Source organism: Passer domesticus, chromosome 6, assembly GCF_036417665.1.
Source record: "Passer domesticus isolate bPasDom1 chromosome 6, bPasDom1.hap1, whole genome shotgun sequence".
In the NCBI taxonomy this organism is placed as follows: Eukaryota; Metazoa; Chordata; class Aves; order Passeriformes; family Passeridae; genus Passer; species Passer domesticus.
Window position 1 is genome coordinate 47,404,208 of NC_087479.1, and position 19,287 is coordinate 47,423,494.

The following is a 19,287-nucleotide window of genomic DNA, read 5'->3' on the forward strand; positions in this document are numbered from 1 at the left end:
GCGGACAGCGACACTCGGGAGCGCAGCGCGGGGATGCTGCGGGCGGTGCCGGCCGTGGGAGCGGCTCCGGGGCAGCGCCTCCCGCCGGCCCGCACCGGCACTGCGCCGGGCCCGCCCCGCTCCTTCCCCGCACCTTTCCCGGCCGGAGCCGCCCCCGGGGGCCGGGCCAGCGGTGTCTGCGGTGGGACGGGGCGCCCGGCGCTGCCCGCAGCTCCCGGGGCACCCCGCGCCGCCCCAGCCATGTCCTCCAGCTCGCCGCCGGGCGAGCCCAAGAGCCGCAGCCTGGGCCGGCTCTCGCTGCCCAGGAGGGGCAGCATGACGCCCGGCAAGAAGGCGGCGGCGCTGGAGCTGGCCGAGAGCGCCCCGAACGCCCACTACGCCCCGCTGGCGGCCGCGCAGGGCGGGCAGGCGCCCGCGGGATGCGGCCCCGCGCCGGAGCGGGAGCGGGGGCCGCGCCTGCGGAGCGAGCTGGTGGTGGTGAGCTCCGACTGCCCGCGGCCCCCCGTCAGCCTGGACCCCCGCGTCTCCATCTACAGCCTCCGCAAGCCCCTGCTGAGCCGCAGCAGCGTCCAGGGCAGGGTCTACAACTTCTTGGAGCGCCCCACGGGATGGAAGTGCTTCGTGTACCACTTCACCGTGTGAGTACCGCCCCGCTGCCGCCGGGCACCTGCTCCGCGCTCCCGGTACCGCCGCTGGAGCGCTGCCCGGCCCTGCCGGGGGCTCCGCGGCTCCCTCCGGGGCCGCTGCTGCCGAGCCTCCGCCCCGCACGGCGCTCGTCCTCTGCCCGGAGGCTCCTCGGGCACCGAGCCTTCCAGACCTGCCCGTGCTCCGGGCTGGAACATCCTGCACATACGGTCCTTTGGGCTGTGGTGGTTTGGTTCCTTTTTTTTCCCACCCGCAGGTGTGAACTGAAACAAAAGTCATCCTCCGGGGGAAAGTTTGCCTTTTTGGTTAAGAGAAATGCTGTATCTCAGTTCAGGAGCCCTTAGGTGTATTTATCAGCTAGTGCATGAACTGGTTTCAGGTAATTTTCTTCCCTGGAAGGCTACCCAGGGAGCCTTGTTCATACTGATGGCAGAAATGAAGCAGGTAGCAGTGTCACCCATTCTTTATTAGTTTTTGATGGATGGCTCCCGATTTCAAGCAGTGACACCTGTGTGATGCTGATGCTCACTGCACAGCAGCATTGCTAATTGAACAGGTGCTCCTGAACAGGTCCTGTCCATTATCAGTGCTGCAGTCTTGGCAGAGGAGGATTGGAAACAGGTGATGCTCGTTTTCCTTGCCTCTTTTATTGCCCTGGCTCTGCCTCTTTGTGCCGTCCATTACGATGGGAAGGAGGTGGCGTTTGGAGGGTGCTCTTGAACTGCAGGTGGGTTGAAAGTTGCTTTGTCTGTGGTACTGTTCTATGGTACTATGTTCTGTTAAGTGCTGTCTGTAGAGCGTAGTGTCAAACCCCAGCCAGCAAGTAGTCAGTCTGTGGTGCACGAGCATCCCAACAGGTGTCTCTGTGAGGAATTGGCTTTTCCATCGAGGTGTTGCTGTAGGCTTGTGTGACCCTTGGGCAGTTGGCCTGTGTAAAATGTAGGTGAGAAGGTCAGGTGGGAATGTGGTGTGTGTTTATTATATTCATGCACAAACATCTATGTGTGTATATATATCTATTACATGTATACATGCTTATTCCCACAACTAGAGCAAAATATATTTTATTATAACAATAATAAACGAGAGACACCAAACTCAGTTTTTACTACTTTTTTATTGTATTCTGATTTTAAGTTCTGTTTTTAAGTAACTGAAATCTAAAGTCAGTTCAGGATTTTGTGCTTCTGTTCCACACTTGAGGGTTCTGGAGTGTTTAGGTCACCAGGTTAAGTGGTACCAACGTTATTTCAGTGGAGGGGAAACAGCTGTCATCTGAGTGTATGTAATTGGGAGATGACTGGGTACAACTGCTGAGATAATTGTGGGCTCCATTCTCTTTAGCCTTATGATAATGCCATGAGATGAGAAAATGAGTAATGACTGTAATTATGAAGTGCCTAATAGTTGTCGTTGAACAATATAAAACACTTTTGGGAATTGGAGGCGCCCACCCCCCTTTTTTTTTTCTCCCCCCTAAACAGGACTTTTAGGTAGCTATCTTTTATGGTTTCTGACCTTTCAGGTGTCTCAAATTATATTTAGATGGTGCAGCAAACTGTTTTCAATATCTTAACTAATCTTCTCTAAACCCTACCAGCAAGTCTAGGAAAACTCTGAAAAACAAAAACCAAGCTTCTAGTCCTTTCACTACTTAAGGTTCTAGCCTGAATTTTAACTTTTTTTTTAATTTCAACTTTTTTTTTTTCTTTTCAAATGTTTGCAGTGTGGATTAATCCTGTTTGTGCAAGAATTAAGATTCTGTAATATGTGTAAGTCATTACGTGTTTCCCCCCTCAACACACACCCATGGTGTAAGCATTAGCCGCAGCATTTCCCTTCTTTCCAGAACTCTTCTGATGCAATGACGAATGACAGTGGCAGTAAGTATTCTCAAGCCTCTTACCAAGCATTGTTCAAATTCCTTAGGGCACTGAAGAGACAGGAGAGGGTACTGACATCCTTGTAAGTTTCTCACAAGGCAATCTACAAGTACCGTTTAGGCTGCCTAACTCTGATTCCCACCAGCAGAGGGAATTGAGGCTTTCCTGTTCTCAGCCCAACTTTTTTTTTTTTTTTTTGGTAGTACATAAGTTTTTTGTGCCCATTCAGTCATGGTGTGAGTTACCAGTCTTTGGTCCATAGTTCTCCAGCTCTTTCTGAGGTCCCAAAGCAACTTTCTGCTGTGCCAAGGAATGCTGTGTTTGGAGCACAATCCCTGCCAGCCAGGTGCTGAGTTTTGGCGGATGAGTAGTTGCTACAGAGCAGAAGTGTGCTGCTAAAATTAACCGAGGAGGCGGATTTGTCTGGTTCAGAGAAGCTGCTGGGCACCACCTCCTCGGGACCTGCTTTGTGCAGGCAGCTGGATAGCAGGGACGAGGTGCAGAGCTGGAAAGGAGCTGGAGTCACCAGATGCACACAGAGGCGTGCGTGTGCTCCTTTCCCTCTGGAGGAAGTACTTGATTGTTCTATTGTCAGCGCACAAACAGTCATTCATAGAATGCTAAGCCTGCTTTTACCTTGGGGTGTGCAAGGACCCCGGTGTTAGTCTGTCGTGCCCAAATGCGTTTGAGAAACTGAATTAATTTTGCCTGCTGTCTTTTTGACTCCCTCTGCAGTCTGCCTGCTGCTTTATTCCGGGGGCTTTCAGCTGCCTGGGAGGTCTCGGTCGCTGTCCTAAATGTTTAGAGGGGAAGGAGAGGAAACGGGAGTGGTGTTAAATCAGGGCATAAAGACCTAAGCTGAGTAGAGAGCCCCGGCCAAGATCTAGCCCAGTGATGAGAGCAACAACCACTGGAGGCTTAATTTTCTGTTTTCTGCGTGGTGTGGAGTGTGTGGCTGTGTTCTTAATTATGTGCTGTAATTATTACAGTTAGAAACAACTCCTGGAATAGCCTATGTAACTTGCTCTGGACCTGCATCTCTGGCTGGTTGTTAAAACACTGTTTGTGAAGCGATAAGAGCTACATCTACTGATTGCCTGTCACACCCTTTTCCTGCTCAGGAATCTTAGTCAGTGGTGTGTAGAATACTAATAGCTGAGAACTGATACTCAGGATTGATTTTCCTCAGTTTTGTATTACATTGTTTAGAAGAGGGAAGTTGGACACCAAGCTTCAATCCACAGATTCTAGGCTGTTTTGTTTGTTTCACATTATTTTGATTGTTCCTTGTTCTGGTGAGTAGCAAAGGCCCTTGTGTACCCTTGACTTGAAGGATGGAATCTGGCTGTCTTGCACAGGTCAGGCCGTAACCTGTTTTCTTCTGAATTATTTCTTTCATAAGGTGTCAGAAATACCTGTTTTTCACTATGCAAATTGTATATTCTCTCATGTTGATATTTTCAATCTCCAGGGTAATTTGACGCTCCAGTCTCTGATTAAATCAATTTAATTCTAGACAGGTCTTTTCTAAGGATTTTTCTTATTTGCTTAGACCAAAGTGAGCAGAATGGGGAATGAATATTGTGCCTCATTTATACTAGATTTTTTAAGGCTGGGGAAATATCTCTGTGGGGAGATAAAATGGCTAATCATCCATTAATTAAATAACTAAAAAAACCTGCCTAAAACTACTAGTGGAGACAATGGCAACTCTTAGTTCAGCTACTTGACTTGGTTTGATTTTGTAATAAATATCGTGTAACTAGATGAAGCATACAGTGTACATACACCTGATTTTACAGGGCAAGTCAGTTGTGCTTGGTGGCCGAGGATCTGCATGCATGGCTTCTGCAAACGCTGTTGGTGGTTATTTGGAGACTCAGGCTTTGCAAGCAAGAGCTTGCCCTGTGGCCTGGCTGCATGGATGGCAATGTCCTGCCAGGGCCACCAAATCTGCCCTGGCTGTCAGGGCAAGGGAATGACTGAGTGCCACTGTTCTCAGTGACCTTCCAGGCTAGGGCATCTTATCACACTTATCACAGCAGTGCACCTTGCGAGCAGCTTTGGGAGGCGAAATGTTCTGCGGCCTGAACAAATCAAGTTTTCAGGCTCTGTGAGGAGGGGTGGGGAAAAAGAAACTCTGCGCCCATAGTGGCCTGATGAAACTCTTGGATACTGCCCCACAGTTGGAAATGACTGTACCAAGTGAAATTGTCAGATGTTAAACAGAATTACTTTAGATTTAGGTGCTCAAGGGAAGAGGTTCTTCTCACCTTCTTAATTTTAAAATGAATGCCTTAAAATATGCCTGAAGAAACTGAAGTTATGAACTGATTTCTCTTGTTCTTGGTGTGGCAAATAATGACTTCTGGCAGTGTTGGCTGCCTGTGTTCTTTGAAGTGTTGGCTGTAACCAGAGGGAACAATTTGGAAACTGATGGACCGTTGGTTTGTTCCATTGTGGCAGCTCTCCTTTGTTGCCATGCAAGATAATCAGCTTCTATCTTATCTTTGCATGCCTGTACCTGGTTCAATTTGCTTTGCCTTTGTATAAGTTTGGTTTAATCAGCAATGATTGTCATTGAGTTTGTTCCAATCCCAAGCAGTTTACATAAGCCTGGACTGGCCAGTGGTTGGGGTTTGGAAAATTGGTCTGTGAAACAGGCACTCTTAGCAGCATGGCTGCATGTGTGTGCACACAGAGATAGGAAGTGAGGGTAGGTAGAATATTCCAGTTGTCTGAATCAGGACTCACAGTAATCCATTATTAAAGGCAATGCAGTGTTTACACCATGTTCTTTACACACATTACATTGTGAAGAATAAGCCTAACTCCAATTTAAAATCCCATTTTTGCCATGTTTCCAGACATGCTGCAAATGTACTTCCAAACGTACTGGTTCATACCTGTGTAAAATGTTGAGGAGGAAAAAGGATCCATGAAACAATTAGCGTGTGCACGTGCTCACACATGACTTTTCTTTCAGAGTGAAGAATGTTGCAAACTGAAATGCTGTGGTTTTGACACTAATTTGTATGTTTAGAGATTTTTGTGGCTTGAAATCAGACTTCCAAAGTATTACTTCTGTTTAAAAGAAAAAAAGGAGACAACTCCTCCAATGCAAGCATGGCTTTTCCGAGTGGAAACAAAGAAATATGACTTCATCAGCATCATATTCTTTTAGTTGCTGTCAATAGCAGGAAGACCCAGGTTTAGCTTTTTTTTGTCCCATCATAACCAAGGTAGTTTAGTTGAGGCCAATCTGCAGCAGAGCAGACACCTTTGCAACCCAACACTATGTATCTATCAGTGTGCTTTGGTAAAGTTTTATCCGAGAGGAAAAGGCATTGGAAAGCTGACTTTAAGTATTCCCAAAGAGAAGAGAGGACTATTTCCCTGCCCCTCATAAGAAAGTGTGCTCATGTTTAGGAGTCACTGCTGCAGAAGCACCCCTTTGATGATCAGCCTGATGTTGAAGCTTGGGCTCTTGGCAGATTTTTGGAGGCAGGTGAGACTGAGAAGCAGCTTAAGGGTTTTGTTGTTCCCTTCTTACTCTCTGCATGCTGCAGTGCAGCCCCTTAGCTACAATACTGCACCACAATAGTGCTTCTTTGGGACCCTGCAATTAGCATAGTATTTCTTGGGTTGGCCAGTACAGAGCTTCTCCCTCTTGCCCTGTTTCCCAATTTGTAGCCTGTCAGAAGTTTCATTTTTGTTCTGAGCTGTCTGGCTGTCTTGTGACTGAGACCAGTCCAAGTTTGTGCTATGAAGAGCTCAAGTGTCAGTCTAGGTACAGATCAGAAGGGGTCCTCATTTCTCTCTCCCAGTGGGACAGTAGAAGTTCTTAGATTAAGGAAAGTAGATACAAATAACTGTAATTGACTAAAAAAAAAAAATTTAAATTTCCATGTTTACTAAGTAATTGACTGTCATCAGAAAGAAAAGCAGTGTGAGAAACCAAATCCTCTCAATGCCAACACTAATAGATAATGCCTGGAAGCCACTTTGGTGAAATCACTGTCTTTGCATTATTTCTCAGATTCAGTGATTGCTGCATGAAAATTATTGTGGAAATGTATTTTGATTGTTGAAGGGGAAGGAAGGTGAAAATCTAGGAATCTTCTAGATAAAATGCCTTTTGAAGGCCCCTCTAGCAATAATTGGGAAAATCCAGTTTCTGTTCCGAAATGCATAGTGGGATATGGCTGGCTACTTGGAAAAAAAAATTCATTGGGTCAAGGAAGTTTTCTGGGGAGAAAAAAGACTATGTAATTGTACTAATGTTTAGTTTTTTTAAAAACAAATGGAAGCAGAAGACTGTAAACTGGCAAAAACTAGTGCTCAGTGATGACAGGTTGTGTGCAGTGCAGAAATAAAGATCTGTGAAATGCACACATAGAAGTTATGCATTTTTTCAGTTTGGGCAGGTTTTCCTGGGATAGGCCTTCTCTCTTTTCCCATCATCTTTCCAGTATGACATTTCAAGTTCTTCTCTCATGTTTGATTTCCTCCACTAAAAGAATTATCCTACCTTTAAGAGTTGAACATAAATTATCTTAAAAAAACAGTTAAATGCAGTATTCACATTTCTGTGTCTCTGTCAAATGGTTGGTTGGGCAATTCTGGCACACTTCCTTGCCCTGGCTCCTCAAGTGCCAGGGAGAAAACATGCAAGGCTGTGTGGATAGGCCTCTTTCAAAACTTCCATTGCAGCTGAATCAAGGCTAGAGTTGAGATTCAATTGCAGTGAACTAATTAGGCTGAGCTCCAAATGCCTGAGTGCTGGATGTGTTACAGACAGCAGTGCCAACATATGCTGCAGGGAGCTGTGCACAGGCACAGTGCTTAGCTGACTTCAAACTTGGCACCACCTCATTAATTTGGAGTGTTAATAGATTGTTTAACGTGCATTAGTGGCTGAGCACAAAAGCTGTGAGCCCTTGCTCATTCGGTTCCAGATGGAAAATAGTGTCTTGTTGGGGGCAAGGTGTTTTCTGCCTGCCAGCGAGAGGTCCAACACGCTTCAGATGTCTTGGAGAGCTGCCAGATGCAAATAAACCTGGTGGGGAGGCTGAGTTACAGCAGAGTGCCTAGACTGGTGTGTTTTTAGGTGGGGTGCTCAGCCTCCTCCTGCGGTCATGCTTCATCTGGCATAATGGCCTGTGAGAACCATTATAATACTGGGCATGGTAATGGGAGAGCGCAGGCATTTGCAAGGCTCTGCTGCAGGAGTAGTTGATGTAGGGAGTTCTTACCTCCTACTAGGAAGATGTGTGTGTGAGAGTATACTTATATTTCTGTGTATAATAAGTTGGAGTCTTCATTGCTGTAGTAATCAAATTTAATATTAATTTTACTGTACTTTTTTAGGTAGCTGGGTTTTGTGTGTTTTTTTTTTTGTTTTTTGTTTTTTTTTTTTTGGTTTTTTTTGTGTGTTTTTTGTTTTTTTTTTTTTTTTTTTGTTGTTTTCATTTGCTTGGTTTTGGGTGTTTTTTAATAGAAAATTCTAAAGCTGCTCTCAATGAAGAGTCTTCTCTGGCTTCCAGGCTGTGCATACCTGGAGGACTATAGAGGTGCTTGGTGTGAGCTTTTCCCTTGCCTCACATGACCCATTTTTGAGGATATATGGACATTGTTCTTTTTTTTTTTTCTCCTACTCTGTGGTACAGAATAGTAAAACAACAGCTGTTTTCTATGTTCAAGCAGCTTGTAAGAAGTTGCACACAGTGCAAAGCAGGGCTTGAGTAAGTGTGTAAGTATAGTGTAAGTAGTTTAAAATACAAAAAAAAACCACCACCAAAACCCAATCAAAACCCCCAAAACAACAACAAAACTCCACAAACCCCAAAAATACTGTTCCACATTTCCTCAATGGAAGTTCCTTCCTTAACAACCACATTTTATATCAGAAAATGTGACACCTGGAAGCATTACAATAAAACATTGGCACAGGGGAAGCTAGTGTTTTATTAAAGCTTAGTACAACCACCATGACAAAAGCTAGGTGTTTTTCTCTGAACTGCTTTAGTCTCAGAATTTCCAGTTGTGTGAGATAATGAGCACACATTTGCTCAAAACTGACTGAATCCTTCTTGAGTTTTAAGAAAAGAAAATGTGTGGTACTTTTTGCAAGGAATGTATCAAGCACCAAGTCTACAACCTTGGAATTTTATCATTTTAAAAGTGATAAACTGCCAAAAATAGAAAATTACACTGTAGGTTGTTAGATGGCCTTTAGATATTTCTAGCAAAGTGCCCAGTGTAGGTATTTTTATTTTATCTTGTGTTCTTCACAATCACTGTGATGATATAATATTTAATGAAAAATGTTAACCAAAGTCAAAATAAACCTAGGACAGAGCTTCTGGATCCTTTAAAGTTTCTTCTGCTTCTGCAAATATTGATGTGGATCTTTGAATTTCATATTAAAGCTCTCACTAGGAACATAGATATTGCATATGGTTTTTTTAATGCCAGTGCACTTATGAGACCTCATTTGACAACACAGTTTTGTTCCATTTGTAATAGAGAATTTTTTACTCTCAACTATAAAATCCCTCTGCAATCTGCTGAGGTTTTTTAAAAAGTAAATGCTTTGTTGAATAACTACACTAGTATTTACTTCAAATGAGAAATATACTGTTTTTAGTGAGCTAAGATCATAGAATAGTAGAAAATATCTTTTTTTATCCTAACAAATTGTGCTCTTGATAATAATCTATTAATTTTACCCCAGAAATAGAGCATACATTTTCTTTTACAATAATAGGAAATACAATACATTTGTTGGAGTCATATTTGGTTTGATGCTTAAGAAGTTATCATCATGTTTTTAATTTAATTATGTGGACAGCTGTTTGCTTCCTAGTGGGAGCAATTTGTAAAGGTAAAAGGTAGGGATCAACTAGTAAAGAGGAAAAACTTGCAAATCCTCTTCTCCAAAATTAGGGCAATTAAAACTACTTGCAAGGCATTGTGCACCAGATGTGGAGAAATAGTGTAATGTTATTTTATTTATAATAAGGCTTTTAAAAAAATACTAAGCATCTTACATTGCTAATTCTGTATGAACTTTTACTTTGTCCAGGTGGCTGCTGTCTCTTGTCTGTAGTAAATGTGTCAAATCACACACCACTTGTATGCAGGTTTTTTACCATCTCACCAGTAGCTTTGTTGTAAATTTCTAACAATTAGTGGCCTTCCCTCTGTCCCTGCCTATGTGTTTTAGACTGGGCAAGAACACAGGCTTATCCCCTCTGTTCACACCAGAGTGTGGCCAGCCTTGCAATAAGCTGCTCACTGTCAGACAGCTGGAACTGGCACAAGGAGACTGGGCAGGCTTGGATGAGTAGAAATTCAGTGCTCAGAAGTTGTTGGTTTCCTCTGCAAACCTTCCATGAATTCCTGAAGCCTCAGGGATACTTTTAAATTGTTTCAGTTTTTTACAGTATTTTCTCATTGCAGTGCTTATGTTGCACACTTTTATATTAGTTGGATAGTACAGAAAATTGGGTCATGGTTTGAGGATAGAATGTAAATCATCCACCAGGTAATTTCCTTGGAGTTTCTCCAAAGACACCAGGTGTACTAGCAGAGGCAAGGATTACAGAGCTCTTGCTCATCCCTTGTACCACAAAGGCTAAGCTCCTTATACTGAATGTATTTTGTTTCTGCAGAGTAAGGAATTGCCTTCAAAGAGTATGTTTGTTCCTGCAGCAGCTATCCCCTTCCCCATGCCATGTAAAAATGAGCTGGGACTGGCTAAAGTCATCTTTTTCACAGTAAGCTGCAGGGCACCGCAGGCGAAGGTGCCTCATCTCTTGTACGGATGTTGACAAGTAGAGCAAAGGAGAATGAATGCAGGAAATGGTTTCTGCTGCTAATCTCATTCTTATGCCTGTGCCCAATTATTTGTGCAGGGCAGTGGAGACAGGGGAAGAGACAAGAGCAAAGATCTTCCATCCTGTGGCTTCAAGAAGTAGAGAGTGTCCTGTGCTGACCCTGTTAAGAATCAGTGGTTCTGTTCTGTGCAACGGCTTTATCTGATCTTTACAAACTTCAGCAAATAAGGCCCTATTTTTTTCCCCTGATAGTCATCCTAAATAGATCTAGTGGAGTCTATTTGTTTTTCACCCCTTAGAACATAATAAAATGTGGTCAAACCTGACAATGAGTAAATAACTAAACATGTATTGCTTTATTGTAGTGTGAGTAAACTTAATGTGATTGTATGCTGTTATCTTAGCCGTGACCCAGAAAGTATTGATAGTTGGTTATCTCAGCACTTCACACAAAATAAACCTGCTCACTTGATGTTTTCTGTGTCAACAGGTCATCCAGCCCCTGGCACTAAGCTGTCTGAGCATCCTGTTTCAACAGCATGTAAAGTATGCCAGGCACAGGCATCTAAGTATTACCCAGTCATGTCAATTGTATGCCTTCATAGTTATGTTCATTCAAGACAGGTCTCTGTAGATTTTATTTAATTTTATGACATGATCTTGTTTGGGCCACTACATATTTGAACCATGGAAAAGAGAAAAAAAGCTACAAAAGTGAGGGAGAAAGCAGACCTTTGAAATCCTACAGGTTTTGCAGCACGTGGAAGGCTGTAGGTGTGGTGTTAGTGCTGACCCTTCTTGGATGTCTCAATTGCTTATTGCACTCTGGTTTTCAAGCACTGAGATTATCTCTTGATGGCTTCTGTGGCGTTCTTTTGTTGTATGGCTTTAATAGGAAGCATTACACATCCATCAAGTCTCACTGTAAAGTGAAATAGAAATTGAACTGACTGTGAAAATGTGACTTACTATGAGAAGAGCCTGATCTCTAGAAATTTTCAGTGGATTGTATCTGTAGGAGTAAAGGGCCACCTGCTTGTACCTCTTACATGAAAGAGTGGAGATAACATTCAAGCAGGTTTTGATACTAGCTGTTAACCTCTGCTGAGACTGTCTGCTTTTTCCAAGGGAAGTTTTCTGCCAGGTGTCTTTCTCTTGACATGAAACAGTGCTTGTTTCAGGAGACCTGCTTATGGTCAGTGATTGTTATTATATTATTAATATAATAATAAAATTATAAAATATAATATATAATTATATTGCTATATTATTGAAATAATGCATGCAAAATGCCATGGGATTCTTTTCTTGAGGAATTCTGCTGGAAGTGACTTGGTAAGTAATCAAACTGTTTTGAAGTACTTTGAGGAAATCAGTCTGTTTGTTTATACAGTGTTTGCTAGCAGTCAGTGTGAACTGTGGTCAAAACCCACAGCCATGTGTATCTTCAGTTTCCTTCTCCTCCCTCTAACAAATGCAATCTGATGATGCTTCTGTCTGATTGCTAAAGTGAGGTGCTGTGTTTTCTTTGGAATTGCAGTCTCTCTCCATCCCCCTCAAACACCATAGTTTGAAGCAGACTTCATTGTCACTGTTTTTTTTCATATGGTGCCTCTTTTTGCCTGCTCCCCATCCTCACTGTGTCTCAGGCATTTTGGTGTGTGGAAGAGACTTTGTGTTCTATTGAATTTTAATGGCTGTGAAATACCATGGGGAACTTGTGCAAGTTTCAGACAGGAGCTGCGGGCAGAAATTCACTCAGTTGGAGCAAAGTGTCCCATAGGCAGCAACTGATTAACCAGAATAAAATTTGGCTTCACCACTGAGATTAGCACCCACCTTGGTAAAATAAAACTGGTATTCTAGAGCATGTCTTTTAAAAGGTATTTAGAAATCAAACTCTGCTTTGAATAAGTGGTTTTCCTACGTAGTTAGGATATGGTGTGGTAGTGAAAGTAGTTTCTTCACTTTTCCATATCTTGTGATAAATGTAAGGAAGAATTAAATGGTTTTTACAGGATATTTTGTAGGAAAACACTGCCATTGCAATGCAAGGAAGATAAATAATCATGGGAAAGCCAGGCAATGTGTGCTTTCTTTCCCAAAGTGTAAAGTGACTGCTTTATAGTAGTGAGCTGAAATAAGTTTGAATTCATGGAATGAAATGGAGGAAAATAGCCTAGACAGTAAGGAAGAAGGACCACCTATAAATTTACTTCTTCCTCACAACTCCTCTACATCAGTATTACCTGGCTGCCTTGTATCATTTTGTAGAGAGGAGTGGACCAGATGAACATGAACATCCCATGGACCTGAATGAAGCCATGAGATTTAGTGGCTGTAAACTTCTCTACCAAATATCTGGCACTTCATTTCTCTACCAAATTTGATACTAACCCAGATAGTGTTGAAGGATGCATCTCTGCTGCTAGATGTGGGTTACAGCTGAGCTGTGCCTGCTAGGTCAGCCTGGATAAAGCTGTGCTAAGCATGGATAGGGGGAATGCATGTCCAGGGTGTGAGCTGGTTCTGGCCCAAAAGCTCGGTAGCTGCAGCAGTGCAGGGTTGTGCCTGTGCTGGCCAAGGGCTCCAAGTGAGCACCAAGAATCCTGGCTGGCATTGGGAGCAAAGCGTGGCAGAGGCTGTGACTCCACCTAACTGGGTAGAGACACTGCTGTGTGCTGTAGCATGACCTTTTAGAGCAGGGGTCCTCATGCCTTGTGTGTCCTTACATCATCTAGAGCTCTGGGAGTATTTCTGCCCTCTAGGATGAAGTGACAATACAGGTAGGTGGCCAGTCTGTGCTCCTGATTTACCCCTGGTACTGCTGTGGTGCCCCAGAGCGCTTTGCTTGCAGCACCCTTGGATGTGTGTGAGTGCAGTGGCATCAGGGACTGGCTGACAGCTCTATCATAAATAAGGTTTTCAGCCTTCTTACCCCCTGAGTCACAAGTTCAGTGGAAGTTGGAGGCTGTTTGTTCTAGATGTGGTAAATAACACAATCTGACTGCTCTCTCCTCTGGCACCCGAGTCTAAAGCTGTTATCAGCATTGCTGTGGCATGTTTGATTTAGGGGCAAATTGGCACCTCTCTGACAAGTGCTGGAATGTCCCAGTGTGTCCTTGGGGTGTTGTTGGCATCTTTCACACCAGCAAACCCCCATCAGCAGTCATGATCGTGGGCAAACAGCAGCCAAGTGCACAAAAGCGCTTATCTCCTGCTGGGCTGTGCATTCATAAAAAGCAAAGCCATAAAAAACTCCAGTGGCTGGCAATTCCAGAGCTTTCTGTTAGACTTGAAAAGGAGTCCTGAAGAACACAGGCTTCTTATCAATTTTAATTGCTGGGCAGAGGAGGGCTGCCGTTTGTTTAGCATCATTTGGTGTTAGCAACTCTGACTCTGTGTTGCAGAGATGTTTCTGGCCATCAGCATTCTGCTGAATGCAAAATTAAATTCAGCAGAAATACTTTGGTTTCGGGAAGAACTCGGGTTGAACAATTGAATCTAGCAAGTAAAGAAATGTGAAATGGAATGCTGAGAACAGGTTGACTGGAGGTGCATAGGGCAGTGTGAAGGTGTTAAATTTTAGAAAGTTGAGGTTTAAAAGTATAGATGGTGCTATATTGTAATTGCTTTTCATTACTCTTGAAACTATGTTCTGTATTCTCTTATCCTTTCAGATTGCCTCTGAAGATTTTTTATTTTCAGTATAAATGCATAAGCATGACTGCAGCATTCAAAAAGGCAATGTTCTCTGAATGGCTCTGTATTCCTGGCACATGCTATTAGCCAAAATTCATGCCACCTTTAGGGAACTGGGCCAGACACAAAATCACTTTGAACAGTTGAATCAGCTGTTATATTTATATTGTATATGGCCATATTGTATATAGCTTTGCCTGTCAGATTTTGGTTTTGAGATCAGCTTGCTGTATTTGAGCTGTTGTCAGATTCTGTGAAGGCCTACACCTGGATCAGTAAAAACGGGTAGATGTGCAGGTTTTGAAAATGCCGAGCAAACATTTTAAATGCAATTAAAAGTGTATTAGGACCACTTTTACACAAAGGAGCAGTAAGAACACTCCTTGAAAATTACTCTGAAACTGGAACTTTAAAACAAGAAGCTGATATGAAAAATGTGTATTTTATGGCAGCTGACAGGGAGCAGATTGACAGCAGTTGTTAATCAGGAGTAGCTGCAATGGAAACTGCCTCACTGACCTCAGGTCTGCTCCTTAAGTAGCACATGAATCCCATCTGACTCTGCTGTGGTTTTCACACGTGGCTATGGAAGATGTTGGACTGTCTCTAGCTGACTTGGAATGAGACCTGAATTCACTTGTTTTCTGTAGCAGCTTTGAAAGCCTTTAAATGAGACTTGACCAGAAATAACCAATTCTAGGAGTGTGACCGTGGCTGTTTGCATTTAATGCTTCATCTGTTTCTTGAGATGGTCAAGGAAGCCCTTTGTTTTGATGGGTAATTTGTTAGCAGCTGTTTGTTCCCAAAGAAATTGGGCAAGGGGAACAAAAATAATACGCAGAACAGTCCTGGTGACTGATAATAAGGACATCCTTATTTTGGTGCACCCCCCCCCCCCCCAAGTATAGGTAGAAAATTGATACCATTGCCTCTCCTCCAAACTCCTACCCTTCTGGTTGGTGAAGTAGCATTGAAATAACAATGTCTTAATTTTTCTTATTGTTGTGTATGTATCTGTCTTAATTTGAAATTCTTCTTTTTCCTTCAGCATTTTTCTGGGTTGGTTTTTTTGTGTTTTATTTTTGGGTGTTTTTTTGTGTGTGTGTGTGGTTTTTTGTGTGTGTGTTTCTGAACTTCTTTGGACTCTTGGGAGAGCAGTTGTGTATCAGATTAGGAAGATCAGTAATGAGAAGCTAGAGCAGTTGTTTACTTTCTGTGTTGAAGTCTGTCCACACTTGAAGTGGAAGGAAACTGCTTTTCCTTATTGCCAGTTGCCAGGATTTGTGTTGTTTTTGTTTTTAGTTTTTTTTCTTTTTCTTCCTGCATGAGGAATCTCATAGCTGAAACTGCTTTGGCTTACGAAATGCTGAGTTATTGATGTGTCTATAGTTAATTTATGGAGAGGAACACTCCTGCTGGAATAATGCATAGCCAAGCCACTGGCTGGCTACTTCTGTGTGATGAAACAGAAGCAGGAGCTGGAATCAGTCGGTTTTCAAGTGGTCACCAGTTCAAGTATTTTAATTCAGAGTATCCTGGCAGTGTTACTACGCTGCTGCCTTTGGCTTAGATGGATGGGAGGTGTGGATTTTTTTCACTTCTCACCTTTATTTATCTTGATGTTTCCTCATATTTGTTAGCTTTTATTTTTCTCATGAAACAGGACATGTTTACCTTTCAAGAAAACAGTCTTTCTAAGCATTCACAGTTGCAGCCAGGGAATGGATTTGTAGTTTTGTGTGCAGCAAGCAGTTCCTGTTACTCATGAAACGGGAGTGGCTTTTTAATAAAGGCGCCAGATCTCAGCTATGCAATTACCATAAAATAACCAGTGCAGCAATTCTGTATTGTGAGCAGCTTGACAACCAAATGCTTTTTGAATTGCTTGTAAGATCTGGTGGGGAAATAAATCCTGAAGAGCAAACTTTAATGCTTTTAATGCATGCCCTGTTTCTGGACTGGAAAATCTCTCCTTAACCCAGTGTGTGTAATACAAATGCATCTACATACCCAGCGTTGTTAGCCAGCAGACTTGTTGGGAGTTGTAAGAAATATGAACTCTGCAGAAGGTATGGTGCACATAGCTATGAATCCCTATTTTGAATAATTGGGTGAACGTTGGCACCTATTGAAAGGCAGCAGCTCTTTCAGGCCTGCAATGGTAGTGATGTTCTGTAACCTGCTTTGAGCACAGTTGATCTTTTGAACAATTTTACTGTCAGATTGCCTTTTTTTTGTGCGTGTGTGTGTGTGCAGTGCTTAACCAAAAAACCCCACACTGCTACATGGTGGAGGTTGCTAGGTACTAGGGCAATGCAAACAATAAATAATAGGGATCATGCTGGAGTCTTCTGATGAAGTGTAACATGAGACAGCCTCCACAGTAATTGCTCTTTTTTGCTAGCCTCAAGCAGAACTATCTTTAAGGCTGGGACACATCCTTCTAAAATAGAGTGTAGTGCATGGAATGAAAGGTGTCCTAAGCAACTGAAAGACACATTAGTGGTGGATGGTCATGAAGGAAACCTTGTTTGCAGCCAGCCCAGTGAGCTGGGGAGTGTGGAGCCTTGCAGCCCAGCCACCAGGATGGGGCTTCTGAGAAACTCAGTTTCTGAGCTCTTCCAGGGAGTTATGTGAGACAATCTGTTTTGCTTTCAGAGGGTTTTTTTCCTTATGTTAATTTGTATTTCGGTTTTAATTCCTTGTAGGTGGGAGTCTTGCTGATTTCAGTGTAATACAATATTTGAAATGCTATTTAAAAAGAGGAATAAAAATTTGCTGTATAAGTGTTCATTTACAGAGTACTCAAGCATACTTAAATCTCTGATGAGATGCACTCTCATTTGTTTTTCATCATCTTGACCTGTGAGTCAAGGGCCTGCCAAGTGCACGTTTGCTCTGATTGCTAGTAAAAACAGGAGGAGATAGAAAGCTGAGGATAAGTACTGAGTGAAGAAGGGGCAGAGGTTTGTGTAGTACCAGCTAAAGCAGTGAAGTTAAACAGATAAGTTATCAGTGTGGTGGTGAAATTAACCCAGCAGGTAGGTTATTAATGAAGAGCACTCCAAGCTCTCAAAACATTGCTGCCTGGATAATGCAGTAACACTGGGAAGCCCTTGTTTATGGCTCTTCCTTTACCAGCCAGCCCTGTTTCCACAGCATGGAAAGATTAGAGGCTGAGGCAGGGGTGTAAAAGCTTGGAAAGCCTCCTCAGTGTTTGCTGAATGGGGCTACCACACCTAAAGAGTGCTGCCTGCATTCTTTTATAATCCTCGGGCTCCTGAGCCATTTAAAAGCTGTGATTTCAGACATGTGAAGAAGGCTTTTATGAATCTATTACTGTGTGGTTTTCTGGCATCTGGCAGGAACCATCTCTCTTGTAAGTCTAAAGTGTCAGTAAATGAGAGGCTCCAAAAATCAAACTGACTCCTCCTCCTAGAGAAATATTCTGCCAAGGTTGATCTTAAAGAAGCCCAGAACCCACAATTAATTTTTGCATGTACATTCTCTCACATCTCTTTAAAGCATTGCTGCCCCTTTATTAGAGTGACTGTTCATTTATTTGCTGGTGACTGGGCACTCTGTGTGTCCTGTGTGCTCAGAATGGCGTGTGGCTAGCTTTTTACTGGTTGGCAGAGGGTTTTCTTAACTCACCTTGAATTCAGTGCTGTAAATTTCTGTGTTAGCGGACAGATTTGCCCTGTGCATGAAATTGCAGTGAAACTCTTAATTAGGTTGATCATCACCTCCCATTACACAAAGCATCCTAAGCTTGTTTGCTCTCTGCATCACTACTCCCTAGCTCCTCTTGTCTGTAATAGCTTCACACTCCTCCTGTGTGAAGCTATTCTTTGCTTTTTTGAGAGAAAGCGGCCAGAAACAGAGGAAAGCAATGTGTTTCCTTTTGGGTCAAACTAAAAAATTGGTATGGAACCCAATTTGTATATGAAGTACTATTAAATCAGGGATATTTTCCAAATTTTTTTACTTGAGAGTGCATCAGCTGAGGTAAAGATCAGATCCTTTGTGGTGCCTGATGCAAAGAATGGCCAGGGATTTGCTTTTTGGTATGTTTCTGCGTCAACAAAGCTTAGGTGGTGATAACAAATGAGCTTAAAGTAGTAGCTGTACTCTTGTCTCTAGAATGTAAATAATACATGGTGTGTACTGGACAGATTTTCTAATTGAGCCTTATGAACTGTGGATGACGTTTTTGTTGCTGTTTAGACAACACAGTTCTGCTGGCAATTAAAGATATCTATAAAGACTTAGGAGTCTGGGAAAAAAAAAAAAAACCCATCCTAAACAACTTAAAGCCAAAATACTGAAGAGTTAAAAAAAAAGAAGCATGAAACAAGTTAAACCCCTAAAATTAAAATCCTCACCTCAGTATTCACTGCTCAGCATTAAAGCTAATGCAGGAAAGTAACTAAATGTTTTAGTTATTAATGGCTTCTCTAGTGCGTATACTAAATATCTAGAAGGTTCTGATTTTGCCACATAATGATTTTTCTTGCCAGGCTACGCTGAGACTGAAATCATTAATGTTGCTGACTTAAATCCCAACAGTTAAAACATTGAAGGTTACCTGTCGTAATCTTCGGGTATAATTTATTTTTTCCATTTCTTTGGGATGATGAGAAACCATTATGTTTAAATCTAGTTTCAAAGGGTACAGTTGCTGAGGTGAAAAAGTTTGAGGGAAGAAAAAAGCCCCTTATATTAAAATGACGTAGGCTGAGTGGGTATGGTTTGGTATTCTTCAGGTATTTAGAACCCTATTGTGGCTCTTGTAAAGACAGTCTTGCTGATAGTGAAAACTCTCTCAAAATGCTATATTTAAAAAAAAATATATTTTTCTAGTATAACCTATAATCATAGCCAGAAAAACGAAATAATATTTTGCCTACCTTTTAAAATCTATTTTCATCATCCATTTTTCTTTTAGCAGAGGGTACATTGGGAGAGAAAAGGAAAAGCAAGTAGAAATTCTGGCAGCCTTTGTCTTGTGATGAGACCTTCTATAACAATCTGTTCAATTTAAGCAATTGGGAAGTGAAATAATCCTTAGGTAGCTTGTACATAATTGTGTTCATCTCTGAAGAGCTTTGGGTATGCATTCAAGTTCAACCCTTGTATCATTCAGACCATGAATAAAAATAATAAACCAACAAAATCCAATTCTCAAGAAAAACAAAAAATTATAGACCTTTTCT

At 42.3% G+C, this 19,287-nt stretch overlaps 1 protein-coding gene across 4 annotated transcripts in view; it reads left to right on the plus strand.

Annotated features, from left to right (window-relative positions):
• The first annotated feature begins 240 nt into the window (after window positions 1-240).
• The window catches only part of KCNQ1 (potassium voltage-gated channel subfamily Q member 1), a 331,377-nt gene continuing 312,330 nt past the window's right edge, over window positions 241-19,287 (plus strand). For 2 of the 4 annotated variants that reach the window (XM_064425245.1, XM_064425248.1), the window contains exon 1: window positions 241-638. In XM_064425245.1, the coding sequence (XP_064281315.1) occupies window positions 241-638 (398 nt within the window). The remainder of the gene's footprint in view (window positions 639-19,287) is intronic. The other 2 variants (XM_064425249.1, XM_064425246.1) reach the window with 1 other exon arrangement.